The sequence below is a fragment of the Alosa alosa genome, chromosome 23, assembly GCF_017589495.1.
Source record: "Alosa alosa isolate M-15738 ecotype Scorff River chromosome 23, AALO_Geno_1.1, whole genome shotgun sequence".
Classification (NCBI taxonomy): Eukaryota; Metazoa; Chordata; class Actinopteri; order Clupeiformes; family Clupeidae; genus Alosa; species Alosa alosa.
In genome coordinates, this window is record NC_063211.1 from 23,427,553 (window position 1) to 23,451,874 (window position 24,322).

General features: G+C 41.5%; 1 protein-coding gene across 2 annotated transcripts; it reads right to left on the reverse strand.

Annotated features, from left to right (window-relative positions):
• Positions 1-16,402: 16,402 nt before the first annotated feature.
• On the reverse strand, positions 16,403-22,527 carry LOC125288106 (SLIT and NTRK-like protein 5). 2 transcript variants are annotated; one of them, XM_048234204.1, is made up of 2 exons: positions 21,859-22,527; positions 16,403-20,036 (listed from the first exon to the last, which is right to left on the reverse strand). In XM_048234204.1, the coding sequence occupies exon 2, from the start codon at positions 19,983-19,985 to the stop codon at positions 17,373-17,375; it is 2,613 nt and encodes an 870-aa protein (XP_048090161.1). In that variant the 5' UTR covers positions 19,986-20,036; positions 21,859-22,527; the 3' UTR covers positions 16,403-17,372. The 2 variants fall into 2 exon arrangements, with proteins under 2 accessions (XP_048090161.1, XP_048090162.1); XM_048234205.1 differs by lacking the exon at positions 21,859-22,527 and adding an exon at positions 20,867-21,245.
• Positions 22,528-24,322: the final 1,795 nt, after the last annotated feature.

Here is a 24,322-nt window from a genome sequence, read left to right on the forward strand (position 1 = left end):
ACCAGTGGCCAGTCGTTAAGACAATGCAACATTTTGCCATGTCATCAGGCCTCAGATCAGTTTGACGGACTGTGTTTTACGCCCTGGCTCAACTGTACCCGGGCTCATCTGCCGGCGGGGAGAGATAGATGTGTGTAAATGAAATGTGTGACATTTCCCTACGGAGCGCTGTCTTAAAAGAGCAATCAATTTTTGTCCCTCAATCCACACAGGACAAACACAATGAAAGTGCTCACTCATTGTCTTTCAGCGTAATTAAGCAATCCATCACACCCCTCTTGACAGACTGGAAATACTTTCCAACAGGGGTGGAAGTTACTTAAAGGGGGTCGCTGGGTATAGGTATGATTGAGGGACAGAGAAATCTAAGAAGAGAGTGAGAGAGGAGAGGATGATGGAGGAGAACAACATCTAAGTGGCTGAGGACTTTCTCCATGCCACTCCCCGGAGAACTGCGCACTGCCGAGGAAGAATTGCACTCCGTCACTTTCGACCTCTTCTCCCTCTGTCACAGTCAGACGTACTCTTCTCCAGACACACTGTCTTTATGTCTGTGTGTGTGGCCGCGTGTGTGTGTGTGTGTGTGTGTGAGAGAGAGAGAAATAGAGTGTGTGTGTGTAAGTGTGTGTGTGCTGAGTCTACGACAGCGACGATATGGACTGACGCACACGTTGTCACATCTCCTCCTTGGCTCAGGAGCACAAGTGACAAGCCATCATTTTGTAGTGCTGACATGCTCCCATGGGACACAGTCTACCCTTGAACTTCCTTTCTGGTCCATCGAAACAATTCACCTGTTACCTCTTTCATCTAATCCACCCACATTTTCAGTTATTAAAGCAAAACAATATATATATTTTAAGTTAAGACAGCTTCAAACTCATACTGTGTTTCATGGCATTGTCGTGCGTGCCTGGAATTGCACATGTAACAATATTGAATAGCATGTATGAGCATGACTCATTCCATCAGTTTGAGACAAATTTGGCACCCCCTTCACTCTAAATGGGTACCCACTAAGTTGAACATTCATGAAAAGGGGAATTCAAATATTATGTTATATTAATATCAGAGATTTCACGAATGGGGAATTTTCTAAATTAGGTCAAATATAGATTTCCTCATAGTCCAGATTTTTAACATTCCCTTTGAGATGAAAATAAGGCGTAACCCCTCAAAGTCATGAAGAGTTTCATGAAATAAAATTTAGCTGATTTAGCTCACACAAGCATACATCAAACACAGTACTCTTTTGCTCTGTGTGAAGTCGGTTCATTCATAATCATTAAGGCTAAACATTAGTAACCGCTCTGTTTGTTTTGCATTTTTGCCTACTTGCGTAGCTGAGTGATTATATGGCAACAGCCAAGTGATTTATATTCTGTCAGCACAGCATGAAGTGGCCTCTTCCTTTATGGCAGTGGAAGAGTTGTCCTTGAATGATACCCTTTCGGGTGAATGGCATGCAGGAAATGAATAGCATGCTGCAATGGTGGCCATACCCATCCACATTTATAGTGTCTAAGTCATCCATTATAGCAATACCTTCAATGAAAATTATTCATTTCTTGACATCTGTGATATAACTTGGAGTGACATAGTATTTTTATATACGCATGAAATACTGGATCCTTTGGAGAATGTGTCAAACTGGGATGACATAGATTTGTATATTACAATTTGAATAATGCATAGTTTTACAGTAAATCCAATTCACATTCTTCAATTACATCACTATTTAAAATTGCATTGTTATGCGTGCTAGTATATTCATGCAAACCACATCCATGAAAAGATCAAGACCAGATTCAGGAAAATAAAATGCACAAGTTGAAAATAGACATTTTTGTCTTAATTCACCCTTAGCCTGACAGCTGACACTGAAAACAGAAAAAGAAACTGTGCTTCCAGTTCCCAATGGTCCTCAAAGAAGAAAATCAATTAGCAATAACAATGAGCTTATTCCGTCCTCTCTCTCTCTCTCTAAGGTGGCATAGACACTGCATATTTGATTTCCCCACAGGTTTTTGTGAGTGCGTGCAAAGCTCTGATGAAGAGTGTGTGTGTGTGTGTGTGTGTGTGTGTGTGTGTGTGTGTGTGTGTGTGTGGGTGGAGTGGGATGGAAGGCGGAGGCAGCATATGCACATCCACCCATCCACCCAACCGCCTGCTTTAACTTGCCAGAGTGATCACAGTCTACCCGGCAGCGGAGTGTGCTGTGGACCGTCCTCCCCTATTTAAAAGTCCACCCTCAGCAGAAATGACCAAGGCTCCCCCTTGATAAAAGAAAAAAAAAAGATGGCAGGCGGCTGTATAACTATTCAGCCAGATCCTGGGCAGTGAGCTGGGGAAGGGGGTCAGTAAAAAAGAAGGAGCGCTTCTCGTGGCGTAAGGATTTTCTCATTTCTTTTTCATATTTTATTGTTTATTTTTCCCACAAGGCTGATGGGTGGGTTCTTGGTACTTCCTTGGGTTCAATGGCACGTGACTGTGGTCTGGGCTCCACACCAACGCCAAGAGTGGGTGGAGGGGGCGAGAGGGAGAGAGGGGAGGTGGATGGGATGGGAGGGGAGAGGTGCAGGGGGAGGAGAGGAGAGGAGAGGAGAGGAGGGGAGGGGGGGCATTGGGGATCAGATGGAATTGCGGTGGCGGGGTGTGCATGTGTATGTAGTGAAGGCCCTGATCCTGGCACTGCCATGGCCCGGATGGCTTGGTTTGGGCAAGACAGCAGAGAGGCAGAGAGAGAGAGAGAGAGAGAGAGAGAGAGATGGAGGAAAAGAGCGAGCAAGAGACATGGACACTGAGAGAGAGGTTTCAGCTTGATGTGTTGGCAGGGCCAAGCTGGACGCCTCCAAACCTCCCCTTCCACCCCCTCCCTCTCTACCCCCAGCCCCCTCCTCACCCCCCATTGCTTTAATCTGCTCCTCCACAGCTGCCATGTCCTCCCTCTGCGCTCCTCTCTGGCTCTGCACCCCCCGACTGACTGACTGACTGACTGAGTGACTGGCTGGCCGAGCGGCTGATCTTGCCCAGTGAGTGCAGCCCTGGCCGCTCCACTGAAAAACTCCAGCAGTGCACTGCGGCCAGGCATCCATCCGCTCTGGCTGCATTTCTATTTTCTCGTTTCTAGCATTATAATGCCACAATCTTTGTCAGGTTTTGTTTTTGAAGACACACGACGTCTAATGCAGATCTGTTGCCTTGATTGCCGTCTTGGCAAAAAATGTTTTTGACTGGGTGCTTTTTTTTTAGGAGCATGGCTGAAAATGACTCAGAACACAATGCAATCAGCGAGTGTATGTGTGTAAATGATTTATGTTTGATTTTTTACCGTCTAGGGACACAGTTGCTAATTGGCTAAAGAAAAAAAAAAACTGACCTAAACATAATAACAATCCAGTGGGACTTTCTGTTGCTATCTTGTTTGTCAGGAGGCTTGTTGAAAATGAAAAATAGATAGTGCGATAATAACGTCAAATTAATTCGCTTACAACACCTCTGTAATGTGATTAAGTAAACATGAATGTTCATAAACTTCATTTCAGGTCCTGACTTGCATTAGGTTTACCTCAATAGACCCCATTCTTTGGCCTCTAGTCTGGATGGGCGATTCATCACCCACTTTCATCTTCATTTTTGCGCATTATCATTTTAAAGATGACCTCCTACTGATGGCAGTAGGCAATGCATGCTAAGCTGGCAAGCCTCTGTGAGTCACTTTGTGAAGGGCAACCTTATTTCCATTTCTCCTCCTGTATTAAAAAGGCTTAAGTCAATGGTGCATTTTTGATCCCTATCCCTATCTCCGCACTCGGCGAGAGGAGCGGCGAGCAGAGGAGAGGAACTCGAGTCGTTCTGTGTGCATTGTGTGAGTGCCCTCAACATTTTAGCTGAAGGTCAAGCAGTAAAATGCCCGCCTATTCAAAGAGGGGCCGGCGTGAAATTATCATAGCATCAATTGTCTGTTCTCTGGGGAAGATGAATGAGAGTGGGAGTGATTTTGCATGTGAGCCACGCATCGTTGCTGCCCTGCATTGAGCATTTTAGCCCCTCTCTGTCTTGGAGGGTTCAGTGAGTGAGTGGTGGTGGCATCCTCCACTTAGGTAGAGAAGTAAGAAGACGTGTGAATATCTTATTGGGTATTGGCCCTTTTTGACTTTCATTGTAGACTTAGTCAAGCAGCTCCAAGCAGCTTGTTTCGGCTGAATCTCAGTATTTATTCATATCAACTGGTAGAACAGAGTAACATAGGAAACATAGGATCACAAACATTTTGGATCTGATTCACACTGGGTAACTAAAATGTTGTGCAAAATGAATAAACGTACAAATTCCACAACTCTCTATGTGTCTTTGTAAGTGTGTGTGTGTGTGTGTGTGTGTGTGTCAGGAAGACAAATAGGACTGCATCTGGCTATCAAAGATGTGCTGGCTTGGCATTGCATCTACTGTATACATTATTCTGTGAGAAACACTTTTTTATATGAGACATTTTTGTGTGAGGCAACAGTTAATGTGTTGTTGCTCTTTCCTCTCTCTTCATAACAGTCTGGCATTTTCGACATTCAGGACGTGAGTCATATTCTGTCTTAATCAGCTGGTGCTGAATGTTTTTAGCATTTTAAGCATGGTTTAGTTAATAAGCATTATATTTTTGATTATATTTGTCAGAGAATAATAAGAGCAGTTGAACCTTTCGTCTTGTATGAAATTGTAAAAATATCGAAATGAAAAAAAAAATCATCTCTTGGTGTGTACAACATTAGCTGAGGCCAGAATCCAATCGATCTTATGGGTTTAAACATATAATTAGATTTAGATTTATATACATTCCCACTATATATCATCAAGCTACTCTAAGCTAAATTTTCTGCACTTTTGCACTATCAGTGAATCTCTTAAAACTTCCAGTAGCAGAGTGATACATAGTCACAAACCGTCTGCCCTTATCTGCAGTCAGGAGAACTGGTGAATCAATCATGGGCTTGATAATGAGGAATGTGCATTTGACAGAGACGTGTATCAGTCGGCTCCGTGAACGACTGCCAAAGTAGAGTGGGAGGTGGAGGTAGAGTGAGATAGGCAGGGGAGAGACAGAGAGAGAGAGGGATGGGAGAGAGAGAGAGAGAGAGAGAGAGAGAGAGAGAGAGAGAGAGAGAGAACAGCCCTGCTCTTAGTCGGAGGTCTGTATGCTGGACTCCAATCCATTAGCAATCTGGCCTGGCCTGGCCGTGCTTTAGTGGTGTATGTGAATAGATGAATGTGTATTCATTAACACTGCCGACATTTTTTCCCCTTTTTCCATGGCAGATCCTGGGCACCAGTTCCAAGACATCCACCTCTCATGGCTGCCTGACTTAAAGCAGAAAATAAATGTGGCAATTTGGTCACCAAAGGTACTGAGTCTTGGGTTATTTTTTCTGCTGATGCATTTAGCTAAAGAAGGGTTGGGGAGAGGTTTTGGCATGTAGCCTAAGAAAATGTCATAGGAATCATTTCATATGCAATCCGAGTATAGAACACTTTGAACATTTGTGGTAAGATAAACATGTGTTTTGATAAAGAGGTACAACATGAAACATTACTCATTTCACACAAATGTGAAGATAAAACAAACAAAAAATGCTATAATTATAAAAAACATTACAAAACAAAAACAAAAGAAGAAAATGATCAACAGTGATGGTGTGGTCGGAAGTGTTGCTTGTAAGACAACAGGATCATTAAAACGATCAATACGGAGTAGGAAAGCAGTTCACAATGACTTGACGGTAGCCTTATGACAATGTGCCATTTGGCTTTGGTGAAGAGCGAGCAACCAGCCTTGGCTGTCTCATCAATTCCAATAATCTTTAATTTAATACCAGATATTTGCAGGTCACTGCGAAGCCTGCTGGTCGAAGCCAATGGGCCCTATAATATATGTTCCAGATTGCAAGGGCAAGCTGATTAGAATTGATATTTATCCACCAAGCTCAAAATGAAGACGTGATACAAAGCTTTCCACAGAAATGTGTCAATCAGAAGGAAATGGGCCACATCACTTCTCCTTTTTTCTCTCTCCATTCCTCCTGTTCCTCTTCTCTCTTCCTTTTTTTTTTGAGCTGAAAGTGATGGAAAACAGGCTAATTAAATGTGTGGGGAAAAACAGACTCAAAATCAATCCTTTTCCCTTTGCCATGATCCTGAGGGGAAGGGAGACTGCAGTCCCATGCGTCCTTAGGAGAAGTGAGGGGGTGGACTAATGACCCGTGTCTATCTCAAACACTGACTCCGTCTGTCTGAGGCCTTGATAAATCAGGTGAAAGTATATTACTGCCACAACCCACGATTCCTCTGGCTGTTTTATCCCCTCCGTGCTGTGACATTAACAGCTTTCACAACTTATCTGCACTAGATATCACCACCAGCCTGGGCATCTCTGCCCATTTTCTGCTTGGTATTTGATAAACAAGTTTAAATGGATAAACAAACAAAGAAACACACATAAAATAATATGCTACACACTGCTGAATCGCACACCCTTTAGCTATTTACCACATTCCATGCAGAGTGAATCACTTTATATTACTTTAATCATTTAATCCTTGGGAGTGGGCCTACTGAAAATCTTTACTAACACAGTCATTCATTCAGTTGTACTGCTGTCCTTCTACAGCTAGTATTTCAGTTGAAGACGGACATAACCATGTCATAAACATGTTATAACAAAAAACATGTTCATCAACACAATCATCAATTTTTAATGAATTGATACCATGCTACTATGCATTGGTATTGGCCATGGTGGTTCTTATCTGCTATGCTATTCACCAATGAGTTGTCATAGCATCAAATATTCTGAGAGCTGTCATGGCAATAATAGATGTCATGAATGTTCACTATACAAATATGTCATGAATTTGACATATTCATGACTTGGTTATGTCATGTTATATTATACTATGATGTATTCTAATGTCATCTCAGAGATTCTAATGTCATCAACTAATGATGCTAGTTCTCAAAACAAAGGACTTATTTTTGTCTTCAAATAAACCACTCATCCTGGCTGATTACAGGAAACAGTTCCGGGAGGGGCTCCACACAAATACCTTGTGGCAAAAACTGAGCTTGTGAGATTAAGGCGGAGGGGGCGAGAGAGAGAGAGACAGAGAGAAAAAAAACATCCTTCCTCAAAAAAATAAAATAATTGTATGACAAAAAGACTGACATTCAAAGTAATGTAAGATAATTAATCATAAAAGTAGGAATTGTTGCTATACCTCAGGACACATAATTGCTGTTATCAATTCAAAGCAAGAATTATGAAACAATACTGCATGAGATATGCAGTTCTAATCTAAATCATTTTGACCTGCACATTCACCAATGTTGCACGGCCAGGAATAGTACCCCTCTTATCTGCCTGCATATTATTTTTTACTATTATTTAAAATGTGAAAATAAAAAAAACATGATCGTCCATGTTAACAATGAGGAAGAACATCACAATTATGTATGAATGACAGAGCAATGTTGTTAAATCTTTTTGATTTATCCAGTTCAAGATAGCATGTACCTGCTAGAAAAGACAATACCCAATTGAGTTTCAATGGACGAGCAGCAGCATCACAACATTTGAATGAGCACTTTTGTGCAAGTAAGATTTAAAACAAATCAGACCGTTTTCCTGAGCCTCACGGAGTTTAGACACACAGAACACAGAACACACAGAAGTTCATTCAAAATCTCATCCTGCTCTCTGCAAGTACCCATGAGAGAAAGAAGCACACACACACACACAGAGTTATGTAAGATCCTTTGCTATGTAGCCCTCAACCTTAAAATAATAAAACATGAATAAAACACAACAGATTGACTATCAGTTATGTAATCATGAGAAATATTACAATAACAACAATGATGATATAAATAAATAAATAAATAAATAAATAAATAAATAAATAAATAAAGATTTTGACCAGTCTCTCTCTCCCTCCCTCCCTCCCTCTCTCTCTCTCTCTCTCTCTCTCTCTCTCTCTCTCTCATATCTGAAGAGGCTTGTGTTGGCCCTACACATGAGAACATGACTGGTGGGATTACAGGGAGAGTAGTTTGCATAGCATCCATGCTGACGGATGCTGTCAGTGAGATTTAGCGTTCAGCACTTTGGAAGTGCGAGCCGCTGGACGGGCCGTGATTGTCAGCTTTCAGCGGGCGCCTCTGGGATCAGGAGGCCCCTCGAAAAGTGGTAATTATCTGTTTTAGTCATTCCACATTTGTGACAGAGGATTGAGACTCGACGCCACGAGAAGGACATTACTCCAGCAGAAAATGTTGTGGCATATTTTTCAGGGGGCCACATTTTTCAAAGCCTGACTGGCAGCAGGGGTGAGAGAGAGAGAGAGAGAGATTAAAGAGAGTGAGAGAGAGAGAGTGAGAGAGAGAGAGCACCAAAAGAGTGCAAGTGTTAATAGTCCATTCAAGTCCTGGAGGTCAATTTCAAAAAACTTTTTTGTTTTTATGTTGAAACAACTGAAATTCACGCCATAAATCTATAATTCACTCTATGTTGAGATAATCATAAATGGTGTACTATATTTTGCATGGAAGGTAAAGTATATAGTGTGCATATGAAAATAAATATTAATAATAAATAATTCTTATAATTCGCTGCTGTAGACTGAATACATTAGCAAAATATGACCATGAGAGCTAATGATACCAAAGTATAATGCTATCGGCGTTTGCAGACATTTCTTTAGCAGGCGTTTTGATGAAACATAAGTAAAGGTGCTGCAAATGCACTTCTTTCAGCTATAATTTTCCAAAAGAAGGAGAACCATTGCATTCTTATATTCAACCTATTGCAAATCGTGCATTCTTATGCATTTGGCATTACACATAAAAATAAATCATAATGTGTCAGACCTAAAGGGCCACATCAAGGGCACTGAGAGCCAATTTTTGCAATCTAGGTTTACTTCACATATCTGTATGTATATTGGTATGCACGTTTCCTCTACTTAAACAGACCCTCTGCAACACATTGAAGCAAGACTGTGAACACATTAACTCATTAACTCAAAAACAACTAACAAAAAAGTAAATGACTGAAGAAGCATCCATCGGACGCATTACATTATACTCTGAAAGAATCTCTCTCTCACACACACACACACACACACACACACACACACACACACACACACACACACACACACACACACACACATGCTGGTACAGCTTATTGGTAAAACACAAACACACAAATAAACAGATCCACACATAAAATCAATGAGTGCAAACATAGTTATGGACTCCCCATCTGTCTGTCCCACCTATCTCAAATTGTTTTCATTTCCACTGCCTTTGTCTGCCCTTCAGTGTCCACATTAAGACAACATCTGCTAAAAAAAAGATAAAAACAACAGGAAATGAGTTTTCTCCCTCCTACTACTTCATTATCACCCCCATCTCATTGCCCACAGTCACTATTCTTTTTTCTCTCTCTCCTCAGGTTTGATTTGGAATAGCATGGGCCCTCTTGCTGTGCTTTGTGTTCTCTTCATCAAATAATATAGAGAGGGGAAGAGAGGAAGAGAGACATAGAAAGGTACAGAGAGGGAGAGAGAAGAGAGAGAGAGGGAGGGAGAGATAATAAAAGATATATAGAAACAATGAGAAAATCTGTCTTCGGTTAAAGTGTGCTCGCAAACATAGGCCACCACCAACACAAACATGCACACCCACAGAGACATAAACGTAGAAACACATATAACAGAGCACACACACACACACACACACACACACACACACACACACACACACACACACACACACATACACACACACAAACATAGAAACATAGAAACACATACAACAACAACATAGCACACACACACACACACCCACACACACACTCTTTCACTTCTCTCAATGTATCCCCTCAGCACTGACATTCCTTCAAATCATGAAAGAATAAAAATAATCTCGGCAGTGACAATGGACTGTGGCAGCACCACAGACACCAGTGGACAGCATTTTAAAAATGTGTTCTTGGGTGGAAGGCAATCTCAAGATTATTGGCCTCCATGTCTTGCATATAATGACATTGTCATGTGAAGTCACATAGTCCCCATTAAACAGGTATCTCCCAATATGTGAGTGTTTGACTTTTCAAAGACAAGTCTTACTCCTCATTTCAGGTGACTCAGACTATGATCAATATACTACAAAAGATCACAGGAGGCAAATAAATTGTTATTGCTGCATGGCATGAATAACCTGTGATCATAAAACAGAGAAGTGAGTGATTTTTTTCTTTCTCTGTGCTTACGATGACGTAAAGATTTGGCTCCAGGCAGAGTAAAATGACTTGACGCCCTCCCGGAAGTGATATATCAACCTGTTGTTTTTTTTTGGCCAGACATCACAAGGCCTGGGCACGAGGAGTCAGTAATGCACGGCAGCCATTTATCAAATGGGAGGATTACTGCAGCTCCACGTCGACGGGAGTCTGCCGTCGCGCTCCAACGAAACAAAACAAAACACACCTCTAATGGCTACAGCAGACCATGGCGCCCCAGCCAGAACCCACAGTCCTCTCCTTCCGTCTGTCTCCTTCTGTCTTTCTTTCTTCCTCCCCTCATCTCTCTTTCTCTCTCTCTATCTCTTACACACATACACACACACACACAATCACAGATATGTTCACATCCACAGGTACAGTAGACTCGGAGCTAAATCCACTGTCACATTTGCATAAAAATCAGCACAATTAGAGTGGCGAACAACAGGGACAGTCTGGTGTCCATATTCTTGGTTTGATTGGCTTTGTTCTGCAATCTTTTCTTTAGAAAAAAAGAATAGAAATAAAGAAAACATCATTTGAGAGAGGCTGAGAGCAAACAAGGTTTGAGGTTGAATTCACAGCATTGTATTCACTAAACTATTCAAAGGTACTGTCCACATCTCTAACCCCATCTACGTACATACAGACAATGAACACATTTCTCCTCATGGTTATGCTGTCCATTCAGGGTTTGTGTTAAAAACATTGGATTAGCTGTTGAGATCAAGGGCCATATGTTGACTATCTAATACACATTCAAAGTGTATGGTTTAAGTGTATTCAGAGTGTGTCCAGTCCACTTTTGCTAGTTAAACAGCAGAATAAGTAATTAGATGCAAGGTGCATGGTTTAAAAGGGTTGTTAGTATGTTTCTTAATTAATCATGGGTGTGTTTTGGGCGTTACATCCATTAAACCAATTAGAGTGCCATCTGCCATTTCCTTTAAAAGCAAGTTGGTATTATGATGACGAGTGAACGCATCTCTGCAGAAGGAATCTGCTTGCACGCACAACCCTCTATGCAACAGCTTGCTTTGCTAAAACAGGTGTGTGTGACAAGCAATGGTATACACATGTCTGTCCTCAACAAGTAATTGAACTCACAGGCGAATGACAAAATTAAGTCTTACACTTAATTTAAAATGATTTACTTTCCCAGTACTGCCTGACAAGGGGTTACAATTGAAAACATGAAAAAAGCAACACTTACCCCAATAACATTCGAATGACTGATTGAAAATCTTAAGGGCATTCATCCAAGCACACTAGCACAGTCTTTGCGTTGCCAGGAACTTATTATTAAGGTCCCACCACTTGGCAGTTCACAAACTAGACTTCTTGACAGTTTGCTCTCAGAATACTGCGCATTTGACTTTAGATTAGGTAGGTCACTGGCGTCAAAATAACAATGTGCGATTGGCTACACCTTGTTTTTTCATCAACATGCCCAAGTGCATGTAAATTGCTATTGCTATTGCTATTTAGACAGCGTGCGTGCCTGGTGGGACATTGATAACTGCATTGTGCCACAAACTGCCAATGACAGCTGGCGCCTGGTGCCATGATGTATGAAGTATAAGTATATATACTTTTGATCCCGTGAGGGAAATTTGGTCTCTGCATTTAACCCAATCGGTGAATTAGTGAAACACAAACAGCACACAGGTGACAAACAAGCACACACACCTGATGCGCCAGGTATAAGGTAGGGCCCCACAAGGGTTTGAGAAGCTAACATGAAATCACAGGCCGTATCTTTAACCTTTGTGTATTAACAACATAACAACAACAAATTAGCGGCCAACAGCTAGATTCAATACACTATCATGAAACACAATTCAATATTCTACAAAACTGTGGTATAATCATGCCATCAAACCATACTCCTTCAGTAAATATGAACTATTTAGCATCCTGTTGCTTAGTTAATACTGCACCTTTAAGAAGATTATGAGGACTTTTTAACATTATATAGGATTCAAAACATGGTCAGTAACTGTAGCATATGAAAATGTACTCAAAACAATTTGCAATCCACAACTGGTAAGACAATTTACACATGGTGGTACTCTTATTTAAACAAGGCATTAGCAAGCATTAGCACATTGCGGTGCATTAACACATTCACAATCAGTGGAAAGAAACCCATTTTGTTGTTTATGCTGTGTTTCTGTGTCTACGATTCGTTGGATTGACAACAGCAAGGCCAGTGGTTATATTTCCAAAGAGTACACATAAAAATAAAATACATCTATGAGCAACCTGATATAAACATCTCTTGGTGGATTTCAACCATATGCTTTGGATGAAACTATATATATATATATATACAGGGGCGCCTTAATACCACCCGAGGCCCTTGGGCTATATGTTTTTTAAGGCCCCCCCCCCCCCAACCACAAATATTAATTATGATTAAATGATACCCGGCCCATGATCTGACCCCACACATAACGTGCACTTTTGGTTAATAACATGCAGTGTAGCCATTCATTATTCAGCCTATGTAAAACCTTTAGATAAACAGGAACAGAAATCCCTCATAACACTGGCTGTAGGCCAAGTTAAAAGATGGGTACACATATGGACGTTTATAAAGCTTTTCAAAAGTGCATGTGTTTGTCGTGTTGGGGGGTTCCCCAGGAGTTTTTTTGAAATTCTGTCTACTTAACACACCAATTTAACGCAGTTTGGGGGGGACAGAAATACTTTTAGCCTACAGAACAAGCTGGCTCATGTGACGTGAACGTGGCTACCTTATGCATTATCACTACACTACATGGAGACATATATCACGTTAACAATGGAGAAAACATAACATAGACTATATGTGCGAATGGGTTAGCACAAACTTAGCTGTTGGTGAACGGAGATGCAGAGCACTAAGTCATTTCTTTGCGCCACAGCCCGTGTTTTGCGTTCACTCCAATGAGACAAGTGGAATACGTTTTTAAAGCCGTTTCATTTCGATGCTATTTGCTACGATATTTACCTGCTATGCCATCTGTTTTAATGGACAGTTACAGGAATCCACGTCATTCGTTTATTGTTGCTTCAATCCTACCCACGTTATCTCCAGAGTTTGTATGATAAGTTTGTCAGTCAGTTTCAGCCTCTCCTCTAGCTACACCCGTTGGGATTTATTACGTTTTGTTACATTTTGTTACACTCTGCATGGATGTAATTGTAGAGCAGTACGATGTGCTCAATTATTTAGGCTAGCTCCAGAGTAGGCTAATGACGCCGCGAATATGGACACGCCGTTTATTATTACTGATTATCATTATTATTATTAGGAGGCCCCTCATTGGTCGAGGCCCCTGGGCTGAAGCCCCTGCATTAAGGCGCCAGTGTGTGTGTGTGTGTGTGTATATATATATATATATGTGTGTGTGTGTGTGTGTGTGTGTGTGTGATAACCTATGTGAATATGATTTATTGTCATGTTTATTTCAAATAGGTTAAGGGCACTCCACTTTTTGTAGCTATATGATCAATTTAGAAAATAACAGTAACTGTATTACTGTGCACTGACCTTAAAAATACATTATTTCTATTGAATGACATCTCCCAAGGTTTCCATCGAACACTTCCCAAAACCATTATAGGTCAATTGATATACCTGTATAAGGTCAGAAACTGTGTTCAAATGAATTGGCCATGTAGTATGACCTCATCTCTCTCTCTCTCTCTCTCTCTCTCTCTCTCTCTCTCTCTCTCTCTCCCTCTCTCTCTCTCTCTCTCTCATACACACACACACATACCACACAGTCCAACCAACAATACTAATATATGTGCTTTACATTAATGTGATCACAGTCCTTAAAATAATGCAATATTTCAAATGAACAAATCGCATATTAATTAAAAGCCCACAGCTGATAATTACATATGAAAATAGGCATACTAAAATCCCTTTATGTGCCCTTGATATTCCATTGCATGCCAATACATTTATAAATCATAATTTAGCATGTTTTGACATTAAGACAGCGAATAAAACAACATAACAACACACAGATTGCACACACAGTCCCAGTGTAGGTGAATGACAAAGGCAGCCCCAACCTGCAAAAGGGAACATTTTATCATTTCACATGCCTGGAGGACTTCCATTAAATATCATGATTAAACTAATCAACAGACTCATTGGTGCCTGTCAGATAGCATCTCTGCCTTCTCAATTAGCCAAATCTCCTTGAACTCAATTGCACACATCATGATCACGAAACCATCTCCTCGCAGGTCCCTCGTCTCTCCCTCCCCGGCCGTGGCAGCCCTCCTGAACAAGATAAGTGAAATAATCGAGGGGGAAATTAAACATTCTGGCCTTCTTCACAGCCCTGTTCTCTCTCTCTCTCTCTCTCTTTCCCACCCTCCCCCTCCCGCTCTCTCTTTCTCTCCTTTCTTCCCCACATACACACCTCCACCCCCCTTCCACCTCTCGGAGGACTATCCGCTGATTAAAAGCATTATTTGTGAGGTGAAAGCTACATGCACAGCATGCTCCCACCTCGGGATGCAATGCACTGTGCGTAATGCGTTCATCCATTATCAAGGAGGGGGTTTTTTTTTTTTTTTTTGTTTTCGTCATCACTGGCAGAGCCGGTCAGGGTCATCTAAACACCAAAGCGTGATCCGAAAAGCAGAGAGGGGCGGTGTGAACAAACAAACCAGGTGAACATTCATAGGCTTCCTCAGTTCAGCCTGAGCGCTGTCCATTTTGACTAAGGTGCTGAATTTAGCTCATTTCAGAGGACAAACCACATGTAGTAGCAACACTGACAACCACAACTACTAAACACCATAATCATTTATAATTTGTGTGAAATATCTTACACAATGAATTGTAAGAAACACCTGAGTTATAGTATACACAGCCATACAGCTATTTTAACTTACACACCTGAATGACCTTCACCTGTATATCATGACAAAGGTCCAGTGTTTGTTATGTAAATATGTATGTCTAAAATTATGGCTAAGGTGAACCTTTTTTGTTTGTTTTGGTCATACCAATGCCAGTCAGGATGCATGTGATGAGTACTCCCCCACTAAATGAAATATGATGTCAATATTTGGAGTGATAGGCATAGCAAACATTTTAGGAATGAGTGTAGTTGGTAAACTCAACCTAAACCACTGATGGAGCTTGAGCACTACTGTGCTGCAAAAGAGTCAATTAGCATCTAAATGGCTTTTTTGAACTCTGGCATTGGGCATTTGCATATGAAGACGACGAAGCTAAATATTTATCAGCTGAATACCAAGCAGAAATCTATTGCAGCAGGTTAGCCCTGATTACTTAAGGGTTAACAGGATGGCACAGCATTCACCTTCCTCCGTTAAGAGCTTAAAAGTTTGCTGTTTTTCTCCAGGCATGTAAAGAACACCATTATGCTACACTCGAAACAGGACCCATGAGTGTTGAAACACAGAAAGTGCATAGTAGGCCTTTTTTCCCATCCAGGAGAGAGAGAGAGAGAGAGAGAGAGAGAGAGAGAGAGAGAGAGAAAAAGAGAGTGAGAAAGTGAGAGAGAGAGAGAGAGAGGGAGAGAGAGGGAGGGAGAGAGAGTGGTCAAAATCCTTTGTCTCAGGGATTTGAACAAGGCCTCACTGAGTTACCAAAGTCCAACCCCAATATAAAAGCAATTATCATGTCACTCTGAAATGGTCTTATGAATCAAAATGGAGGGTGTTTCCCCTCCTCCTTCCTCAGTATATGCTTGCTGAATTTGTCCATGCCAATTCTGCAGTCTGCTCATTTTCATAGCCTGAGGAAGAGAAACACTCCAAGCTCAATGCAGACTATTTCCCTGTGTCAATATCTCAGTTTAAAAAGTAGTTTTTTCAAGGTTTTCCATTCTCACAAATCAATTAGGAATAAAAAAAATCTTTGCATGGTGGTAATAACTTAGTCATTGATTGCATAATTGAATCCTAACCGATTTAGCCTCACTGCGGCATACCATTGTAACTCCCCCTGAAAAATCATAATATTCAAACAATCTTTTTACATGTCCAACAAAGATATATGAACCTGACATCATATTTATTGATGACATTAACATATTTTGGTCAATATAGTGCAATAAGTGCAAAGCAATCAAAACCATGAAAACAAGAAGGGATAGAGAATTGCGAATGCTTGTATAAAAATAGGTGTTACATTAAAATATCCGTATTACACAACATAATTATTACTTCAATTATTATTTATGAATTCTGATAACATATTAAAAATACATATTAAGAATGAATGCACATATTCATTTTTAATATATAATAATTTTCCTAATGGTAGCTGGGGAGACCCTAGGGTCTTCCATTTCCAAAAAAGTGCAGAAAGCATACAAAGACACTTTTTTTCCTCTTTTTTTTGAGATGATGCAAAAGTCTCTCTTTGACATTGGGGGGTGTGCCACAGTTAAAAGAAAGCCACTTGTACAATGCGCGCTACAATTAATGATTTGAAATTACAAACATAAGCTTTACAGAAGAAAATGGGACATGGAACAGGTAATATTGATGATTAATTAAAGAGATTGGAAATACATGGCAGAGATTATACCAATAAATACAGTACTTACTTACAGACTAGAGCAGAGAATTGTCCTGCACAGTTGGATGTACTGTACAGTTGATCTTGTTGAATGGTGGTGAACTTTTTTTGTATTTCACAATATATGTAAGGTTATATTCCTGAAAATGTATTTTGGGTAATTGCCTGTACACTTACATAGACGTGTATTCAATTCTGGACATAAAAAAATAGATTTTGCATCACCAGTTTTGTGTCACTACTCATCAGTTGTGTTCCTCCACTCAAGTTCAGAGAGCATTTACTTTATTTTTTTTTGTTATGTCATGTAGCTTTTGAAAAAAAAAACGTAATACAGTTGGGCACACCCCATTTCGGATCCTTTTTTTTGTTTTGTTTTTCAAGTTGATGAATGTTGTGCCAAGGCACCCTTCTCTCTGAGCCAGCACACAATAAATTGGGGGAAAAAATGCTTGATTTTCTATAGACAAATGTTCAAAACTGACTGAATGTTGTTTGTTTCTCAAGAACTTCGAGGTAGTCTGGCTCAACTTGAAGTTTAGCCTTCAGTTCCAAGTACTCGTTTCTGTTGGGCTCCACATAAACAGTACTCGGTGTGGTTCCATACAGCATAGTTTCTCGTATTCTGTCAGGGTGCAAGTACTGACGTCTAACGTCAAAGTTTGCGTTGTACGTGTACGGAGCCGGTCCAGTGTATTTGTACTCGAAGGTGTTGCCCGGGGTCGCTGGCGGCTTGTCTGGCTCGAGTATTCCTCGGAAGAAATGCTCAGCGTCCTGCACGGGGGACGGGTCCTCGCGTGGCTCGATGGTGCTCACGCTGTAGCTTGGACTCCGCATGGTGCTGCTGTCCCGCTCCTCATCCACCGTGCTCCGGTACGTCCCCTTTAGTTCGTGGAAGTCACGGTAGTCCTCTACGGCGTTGCCCTCCCGCGACCTGTAGATGGGGTTCTTGCACATGTGGCCCAGCGGTTGGGGAATGTACTCGTAGACGTGTCCGGCAGGCGCCTTGCCCTTGGGGACAGAACGGTTGCTGTAAAGGCTGTACTGGAGGTTGAACGAGCTCACGTCCGAGTTGTTGGTGCTCGTGCGGTCACTCTGGGACTTTTTGCGCCGCTTCATGACGACCACGAAGAGCCCCGCCGCCACAAACACGGACATGATGAAGACGAGCAGCAGGCTGAGGATGAGGACGGAGAGCGGGACGGTGCTGGACGGAGGGTGGAAGGGCTGCGAGGGCTCAGCGGTGGTGGCCCGGCCGGCGAACGGCTCATCGGATGGGGCCACCGTGGACACGACGACGTCCGAGTAATCTGGACACAGCTGCTCCGCAAGCACGGAGCGCATGTCTTGACCCGACAGCTGCTGTGGTTTCTCGCAGATAACGTCGTTGACCACTGTGCCCAGATTGAGCTGATCGAGCCAGATCTTCATCCCCACGGCATCACATGAGCATTCCCAGGGGTTCTCGAAAAGATCAATCTGCACCAGCGACTTAAGCTGATCCAACACGCCACTCACGGGCAAGTTTTGAAAGTGGTTGCTGCGCAAATTGAGCCGAGAGAGGGACATACTGGAAAAGACACCCCCTGGCAAGGTTTTCAGGAGATTGTTGTTGAGAAACAGCAGCTGGAGGTTGGGCAAGAATCTGAAGGTGCCCCCGACAATCTCTCTGATTTTGTTGTACTCTAAGTACAGGTACTGCAGACTCTGCAGCCCGAAAAACATATCTGCCGTGAGACGGTCGATTAAATTGCCATTCAAGTACAGCCTACGCAACTGAGTTAAATCCCCAAAAGCTCTGTCTTGTATGACTGCTATCCGATTGTTTCCCAGGTGAAGCAAATCCAATCCCGTGGCCTCCACGAAATCCGATCTACGCACAACAGGGATGTAATTCCCTGTGAGGTACAACTTTTTGGGATTGTATGGCTTGGGCTTAAGATCTGATATGCTCTCAATTTTCCGCTCTTGGCAGTTGACATTCAGCCCGAGGTCAGATATTTGCAGATTGCACGTGCACGCAGTGGGGCAGTCCAAAGGCACAGGGGCTTTGGTCTGAAAGGCGATGATGGGCCCGTAGTTGTAAGGGTTGGAGGGCATGCGGGAGGTGGGCTTGGAGCGGGTTTTGTTGGGGGGCCTGGTTCCCTTGGTGGGCCTCGATGACGACCTGAAGACGCCCGAGGAGGTGGCCGAGGTGGTGACCGCTGCCGGGGTGGTCTGGAAGAAGCCGCTGGTGCTCAGGGGTGGCGGCGGGCGCATCTCGTACTCGGAGATGGGCCGTCGCGGGCACAGCTCCTGCTTGGAGACCTCGTCCAGGTCCCGGCCGTGCAGGCGGAAGGGGGTCTCGCAAATGACCTCCCCGACCAGGGCTGTGTAGGCAATGCTCTCCAGCCAAGCCTTGAGGGCGATGAGCTCACACGAGCAGTTCCATGGGTTCTCCTCCAGTTGTAATTCCACAACGTTGCCCATATGCTCCAACAAACCCACGACGGGGAACACTTTCAAACGGTTCCCCCTCACATCCAGGTGAGTCAACGGTACGTTCCGGAAAATGTTCGCAGGCATAACTGACAACAAATTGTCATTCAAAATGAGTACAGTGAGATGGTGGAGCTTGTTCAGAGCATTAGGATCTATGTTACTGATATAATTATAATCAATCTGAAGGTATTCCAGACTCTCTAGCCCTGTAAAGGTATCATCCCTTAGAACATCTATTTTGTTATTGTTCAGGTGCAATCTCTTGAGGCCCTGGAGCCCATTAAAAGCTCCAGTCTCAATCTCTGATATATCATTATTTCCTAAATGCAAAATGGTCACGCCGGTGTAATTGATAAAGTCATTGATGGCCAGTTTTTTCAGGAGATTTCCTGTCAACAGGAGATGGTATGTGGAAAAATGCACAGGGCTTATTTCCGTCAGTCGGACAATCCCTCTGTTCTCACAGCTGACAGATAGTATCCCCTCTTTCTCCTCACAAGTACACAGTTTTCTGCAGATCTCCCCATAATTGTCATACATCTCCACCAAACTCAGAGATGCCACGACCAAAAGGATTATTTTCAGTATCCAGATATGCATTTTCATGGGAGAGAATGGCCCAACTCAATGTAGTGCAGATGCTGTCTGTGTTGTCATCTAGAAGAGAAAGCAAGCATCATCTGTAAATTGAAACATATGCATTTGCACTATATGAAGACATGGAAATATATATATATATATATATTATATATATATATATATATATATATATTAGTAATGGAGCAAACATAAAATACCAAAATACAGTATTGAAGCATACCTAATTTAAAACAAAAAACACAGCATAGTGTATTGCATGTATTAGGAAGCTATACATTTGATTAAAGAGCAAGAGGAGTTTGCATTAGAAATACATATTAGCATTTTCTGTACTAATAGTCCATGCCATACATCCATCAAGGTGCAAACCTTGAAGTATTGTCAAGTCATATTCTTGACAACATATTTTGCTACATATTATTTGTTGCAAGAGAGTGTGCAGTATCCCTCATATTTTAGAGGAGCAGGAGCATCATTCAATTCCTTGCATTTCTTATGAAGTCAGCTAGCCAACATGAAGAACGCTATCGTCTGTCTGAACATCAGGCAGTAACAACAACAGCCGTTTGCGGGCTAAAAACGCGTACCTATTTTGCTGCGTAATGTTGCAGAATTAAATCCTAGGACACAACTTGAGCGGATGTGTTGTTCAAAAACCACAGACAACCTAGATATCCCATCCTCTCGATGGCAAAGTGCTTGTGGGCACAAATGCCAAGCGTTGCTTCCCCTTGAATGGAGGCATATTTGTTTCCACACTGAATAATTCATCCAAATAAATGTCCTAAAACATCGATATCAACAATAACCGGAGCCTTTTAAAGTTGTACCATGCCAAAGCGATCGCATCCCTTAGGCTAATAACATGAAAAACATACTGTACTCACCCTGCATATCCGATGACTGTAAGTTTTTAAGCGATAACTCACGAGTATTGAGGTATTCCCTTCGTGGTAGCAACCCAGTGAGTACATTAATGTACGGTTTCTGCTCGAACCCAAGATAGCGTTCATCGCCACTCTCACAGGCGCTAGAAACAGTGATTGTAACAGCCGCGACAATCGGAGCCTGTCACCCCTCGGACAAAAAGAAATCCCGAGTTCATTAAAAACAAAATTCACTAAGCTACGTCATTCGTAATACACAAATATCCTATTTACCAACGTGAAACGATCGATAGTAGTGTAGCCTATATCACGCCGATTAGAAACATATCTATAGCTTATCGGAAGGAAGATGACTTGATTCAGGCGCAAAATCTCTCTCTCTCCCCTCTCTCTCTCTCTCTCTCTCTCTCTCTCTCTCTCTTTTCAGTTGCGCACACACACACATACCTACTGAGCGCACACCAAGATGAACACGAACTCTTTTGCGTCTATTTATTGTGCTATGTTCAAAAGCAGCAATCCATACCGTGATGCACGATATACTTATCATTATGCTGAAGAATTGTCTACATCATTTGTGACTGAAAAAGATTAAATTGTGAAGTGATAATAATTCAACTGAACAGAAAGGCATTGACGTCCGACTCATCTAAATGACACTTCAAATGTAGCAACACAACCGGCCTGAAAAAAAAGCGTTCTTCATGGAAGTTAACCATAGAGAAAATATTGAGGGGAAAAGGGATGACAGAACAGAAGGCATCATAATAATAACTCTTTCGCAAGAAAATATCACAATTTATAACATCACAACATTATTCTAATTATTCTAATGCCCAGTTGCTACCTCCTTTTAATTCAGTATACTACTTAACACCCGCAGTGCATCAGTGGCACATACATTTCAGCACCACAGACAGCTCCCCGGTACAGACCATGGCTGCACATGCATTTTCACCAACTAATTCGTTAGGTGAAAAAAAACATCTTACCGGGTTGGAATTCGAGAACGTGATAGCATTGCTACCGCCAGGAATGTGTACTTTCCTTTAGGATCATATTAGTCCCGCTTTCCCAACTGTAAAATCCTCAGAGTCGAAGGTCCGTAGTCTCCAGCTTTGAATACATGCACTGAATTGTACAAACTGTCTCTCTAAGCTGGCGATGTGACGGTCAAGAAGACACCGTCAGACTATGGGTTTCTCACGGTGAATGTCCACCAGCACATCGAAACCACACCGTGGAAAAAATGTCCATTTTCATAAAAGAGTGAAATATTGCGAGAAATGTATATGCCACCATCTAGACATTCATCCCGATCGAGACCACCCTCCCTCTGGAACGTAGACCGGCGAAAACGGATGGGCAAAGCTCGCATCCCCCGGTCTGTTCTGAGTGGTATGGCTTATATCGCCCTCCTCATATGCTCTATCTTTCCAAGGTGTCCTTATGTTTCACTCAAGCGCTCATCTCATAGGTGTTATGTCCGGACTCCGGGTTGCAATCCGTTTATTTCATAATTCTAAAGCATCGGTATTATCAGCTTGATACGGCGTAGAACTGCATAGGCATTATTGTTAGGCAAATTTAACCAGCGCTTCAACTAGTGGAACTTGGATTTCGATTGGCTCACTGTTGCTGTACCACTGTCAGATCAAATGCAGATTTTTGTCCAGGCGGTACCAAATTACTGACATCAGATAGCCTACAGGAAAGAAAGTAGGCTAGAGATTTTAGAAAGCTGTTCGCGTGATCAAAATGTTCTATTGCGTATTTTGCATTTAAATCAATTGGAAACACATAAGCAGTGAAAGCATAAGAGAGAGAGAGAGAGAGAGAGAGAGAGAGAGAGACGTGCCCATAGAGGGCAGCACAATGCGATAAAATATTTGTTGTTTGGAGTCTTTCCAGCATACATAAGGAACACCTTGCTAGTTAAAAGTGAGTTTCATCATATCATAGTTCTACTTAACATAAGCTCCCATGGCTTTTGACCAACAAAAAGGGCTATGGCGCAATCAATGATGAAACAGAAAATTTGGTTTAATGACAGTTGGTATGTGGCATACAAAATACAAATAATTGTATTAATTGATAGGCCGGTCTATAAGCTATTTTACAGATATAAACACAGATAGACTGTGTTGTATCTTACAGGAAATGATTTTACTGAAATCTGATTCATGTTATTAGCCGTGCAAACCACTCGTGAAAGCTGGATTGAGTTATTTGTGAGCATACTGTATAGCCTACTCTGAGTAAGTGCAGCAAAGACAAGGACATTTTATTCCTGGCATTTCCATGGTACTTCCAAAACTTTCTTTTGTTCATAACTATTCTCTGACACATTCAGGAACTCTTGGGAATTAAAGAGACAGAAGATCTAGGCTGGTCGATGTTCTGCATAATAATAACACTATCCTCCCTCTTAATCACTGCTGCGGAGATTACCTCTGGAGATTTCTAAGACTACCGTAGTGGTTATGCCACATTTATTTATCAACACACAACTCTGAGGGGAGATGTCCTCCACACTGTTTAATTACTGCTATACCTAAGACATGGCAATTGTATTTGAAGGGGTAAAGAAAATTTGGTAACACTCCAAAATAAGGTGCCATAATAAATAGCAAACTAGTAATTACCTAACCCTTTGTTAATATTTGTTAATTGTTACTAAAATATCTATTTGGCACAAGTTAATAGTTTTTTCATCATTAATTAAATATTAGTTGTTTGTTTATGTTACTTTACGTTTATGTTACTTTACATGTATTGTTAAGATGTGGGTGCAATTCTAGCAACTTAGAGAACGTTTATTAATGTTTTCATTATGATCACGAGTTCATACACACTGAGTCTAACGTGACTAGCTGTAAACTCCGCTAGCAACGTTCCATGTATTCAGTGTAGTTTAGCTTAGTGTGCATGGAAAGTGCAATTCAGTCTAGCAGGAAATGAATGTACATTTAGTTTAGCATTATGTTTATGCATTACCTCCGTATGGTCTACGTCTGTGAGTGTTTAGTGAGTCTCAGAATATTATAAACTGTTGTTCTGTGCACCTGAACATTCCATGTCTCATGTCTCCCTTGCTAGTAGGGCTGACAGTGATGGTATAGGAATGATGCATGTAATATAGCCCATTCAACTACTTGTTGTTTTGTTTTAACTTTTCCTAAAGGAATAAATGTGATAAGCCAGTTTTGGTCTCAGTCCCTTTACCGTCTGACTAGTTATATATTACTAATATATTAATAAAGCTTAACCAACTTTATTATAAGGGTCCCCCATACTGATAGTTATATATTACTAATATATTAATTAAGCTTAACCAACTTTATTATAAGGGGCTCCACACTTATAGCTATATACTACTAATATATTGAATTTCCCCTGAGGATCAATAAAGTATCTATCTATCTATCTATATTAATTAAGCTTAACCAACTTTAT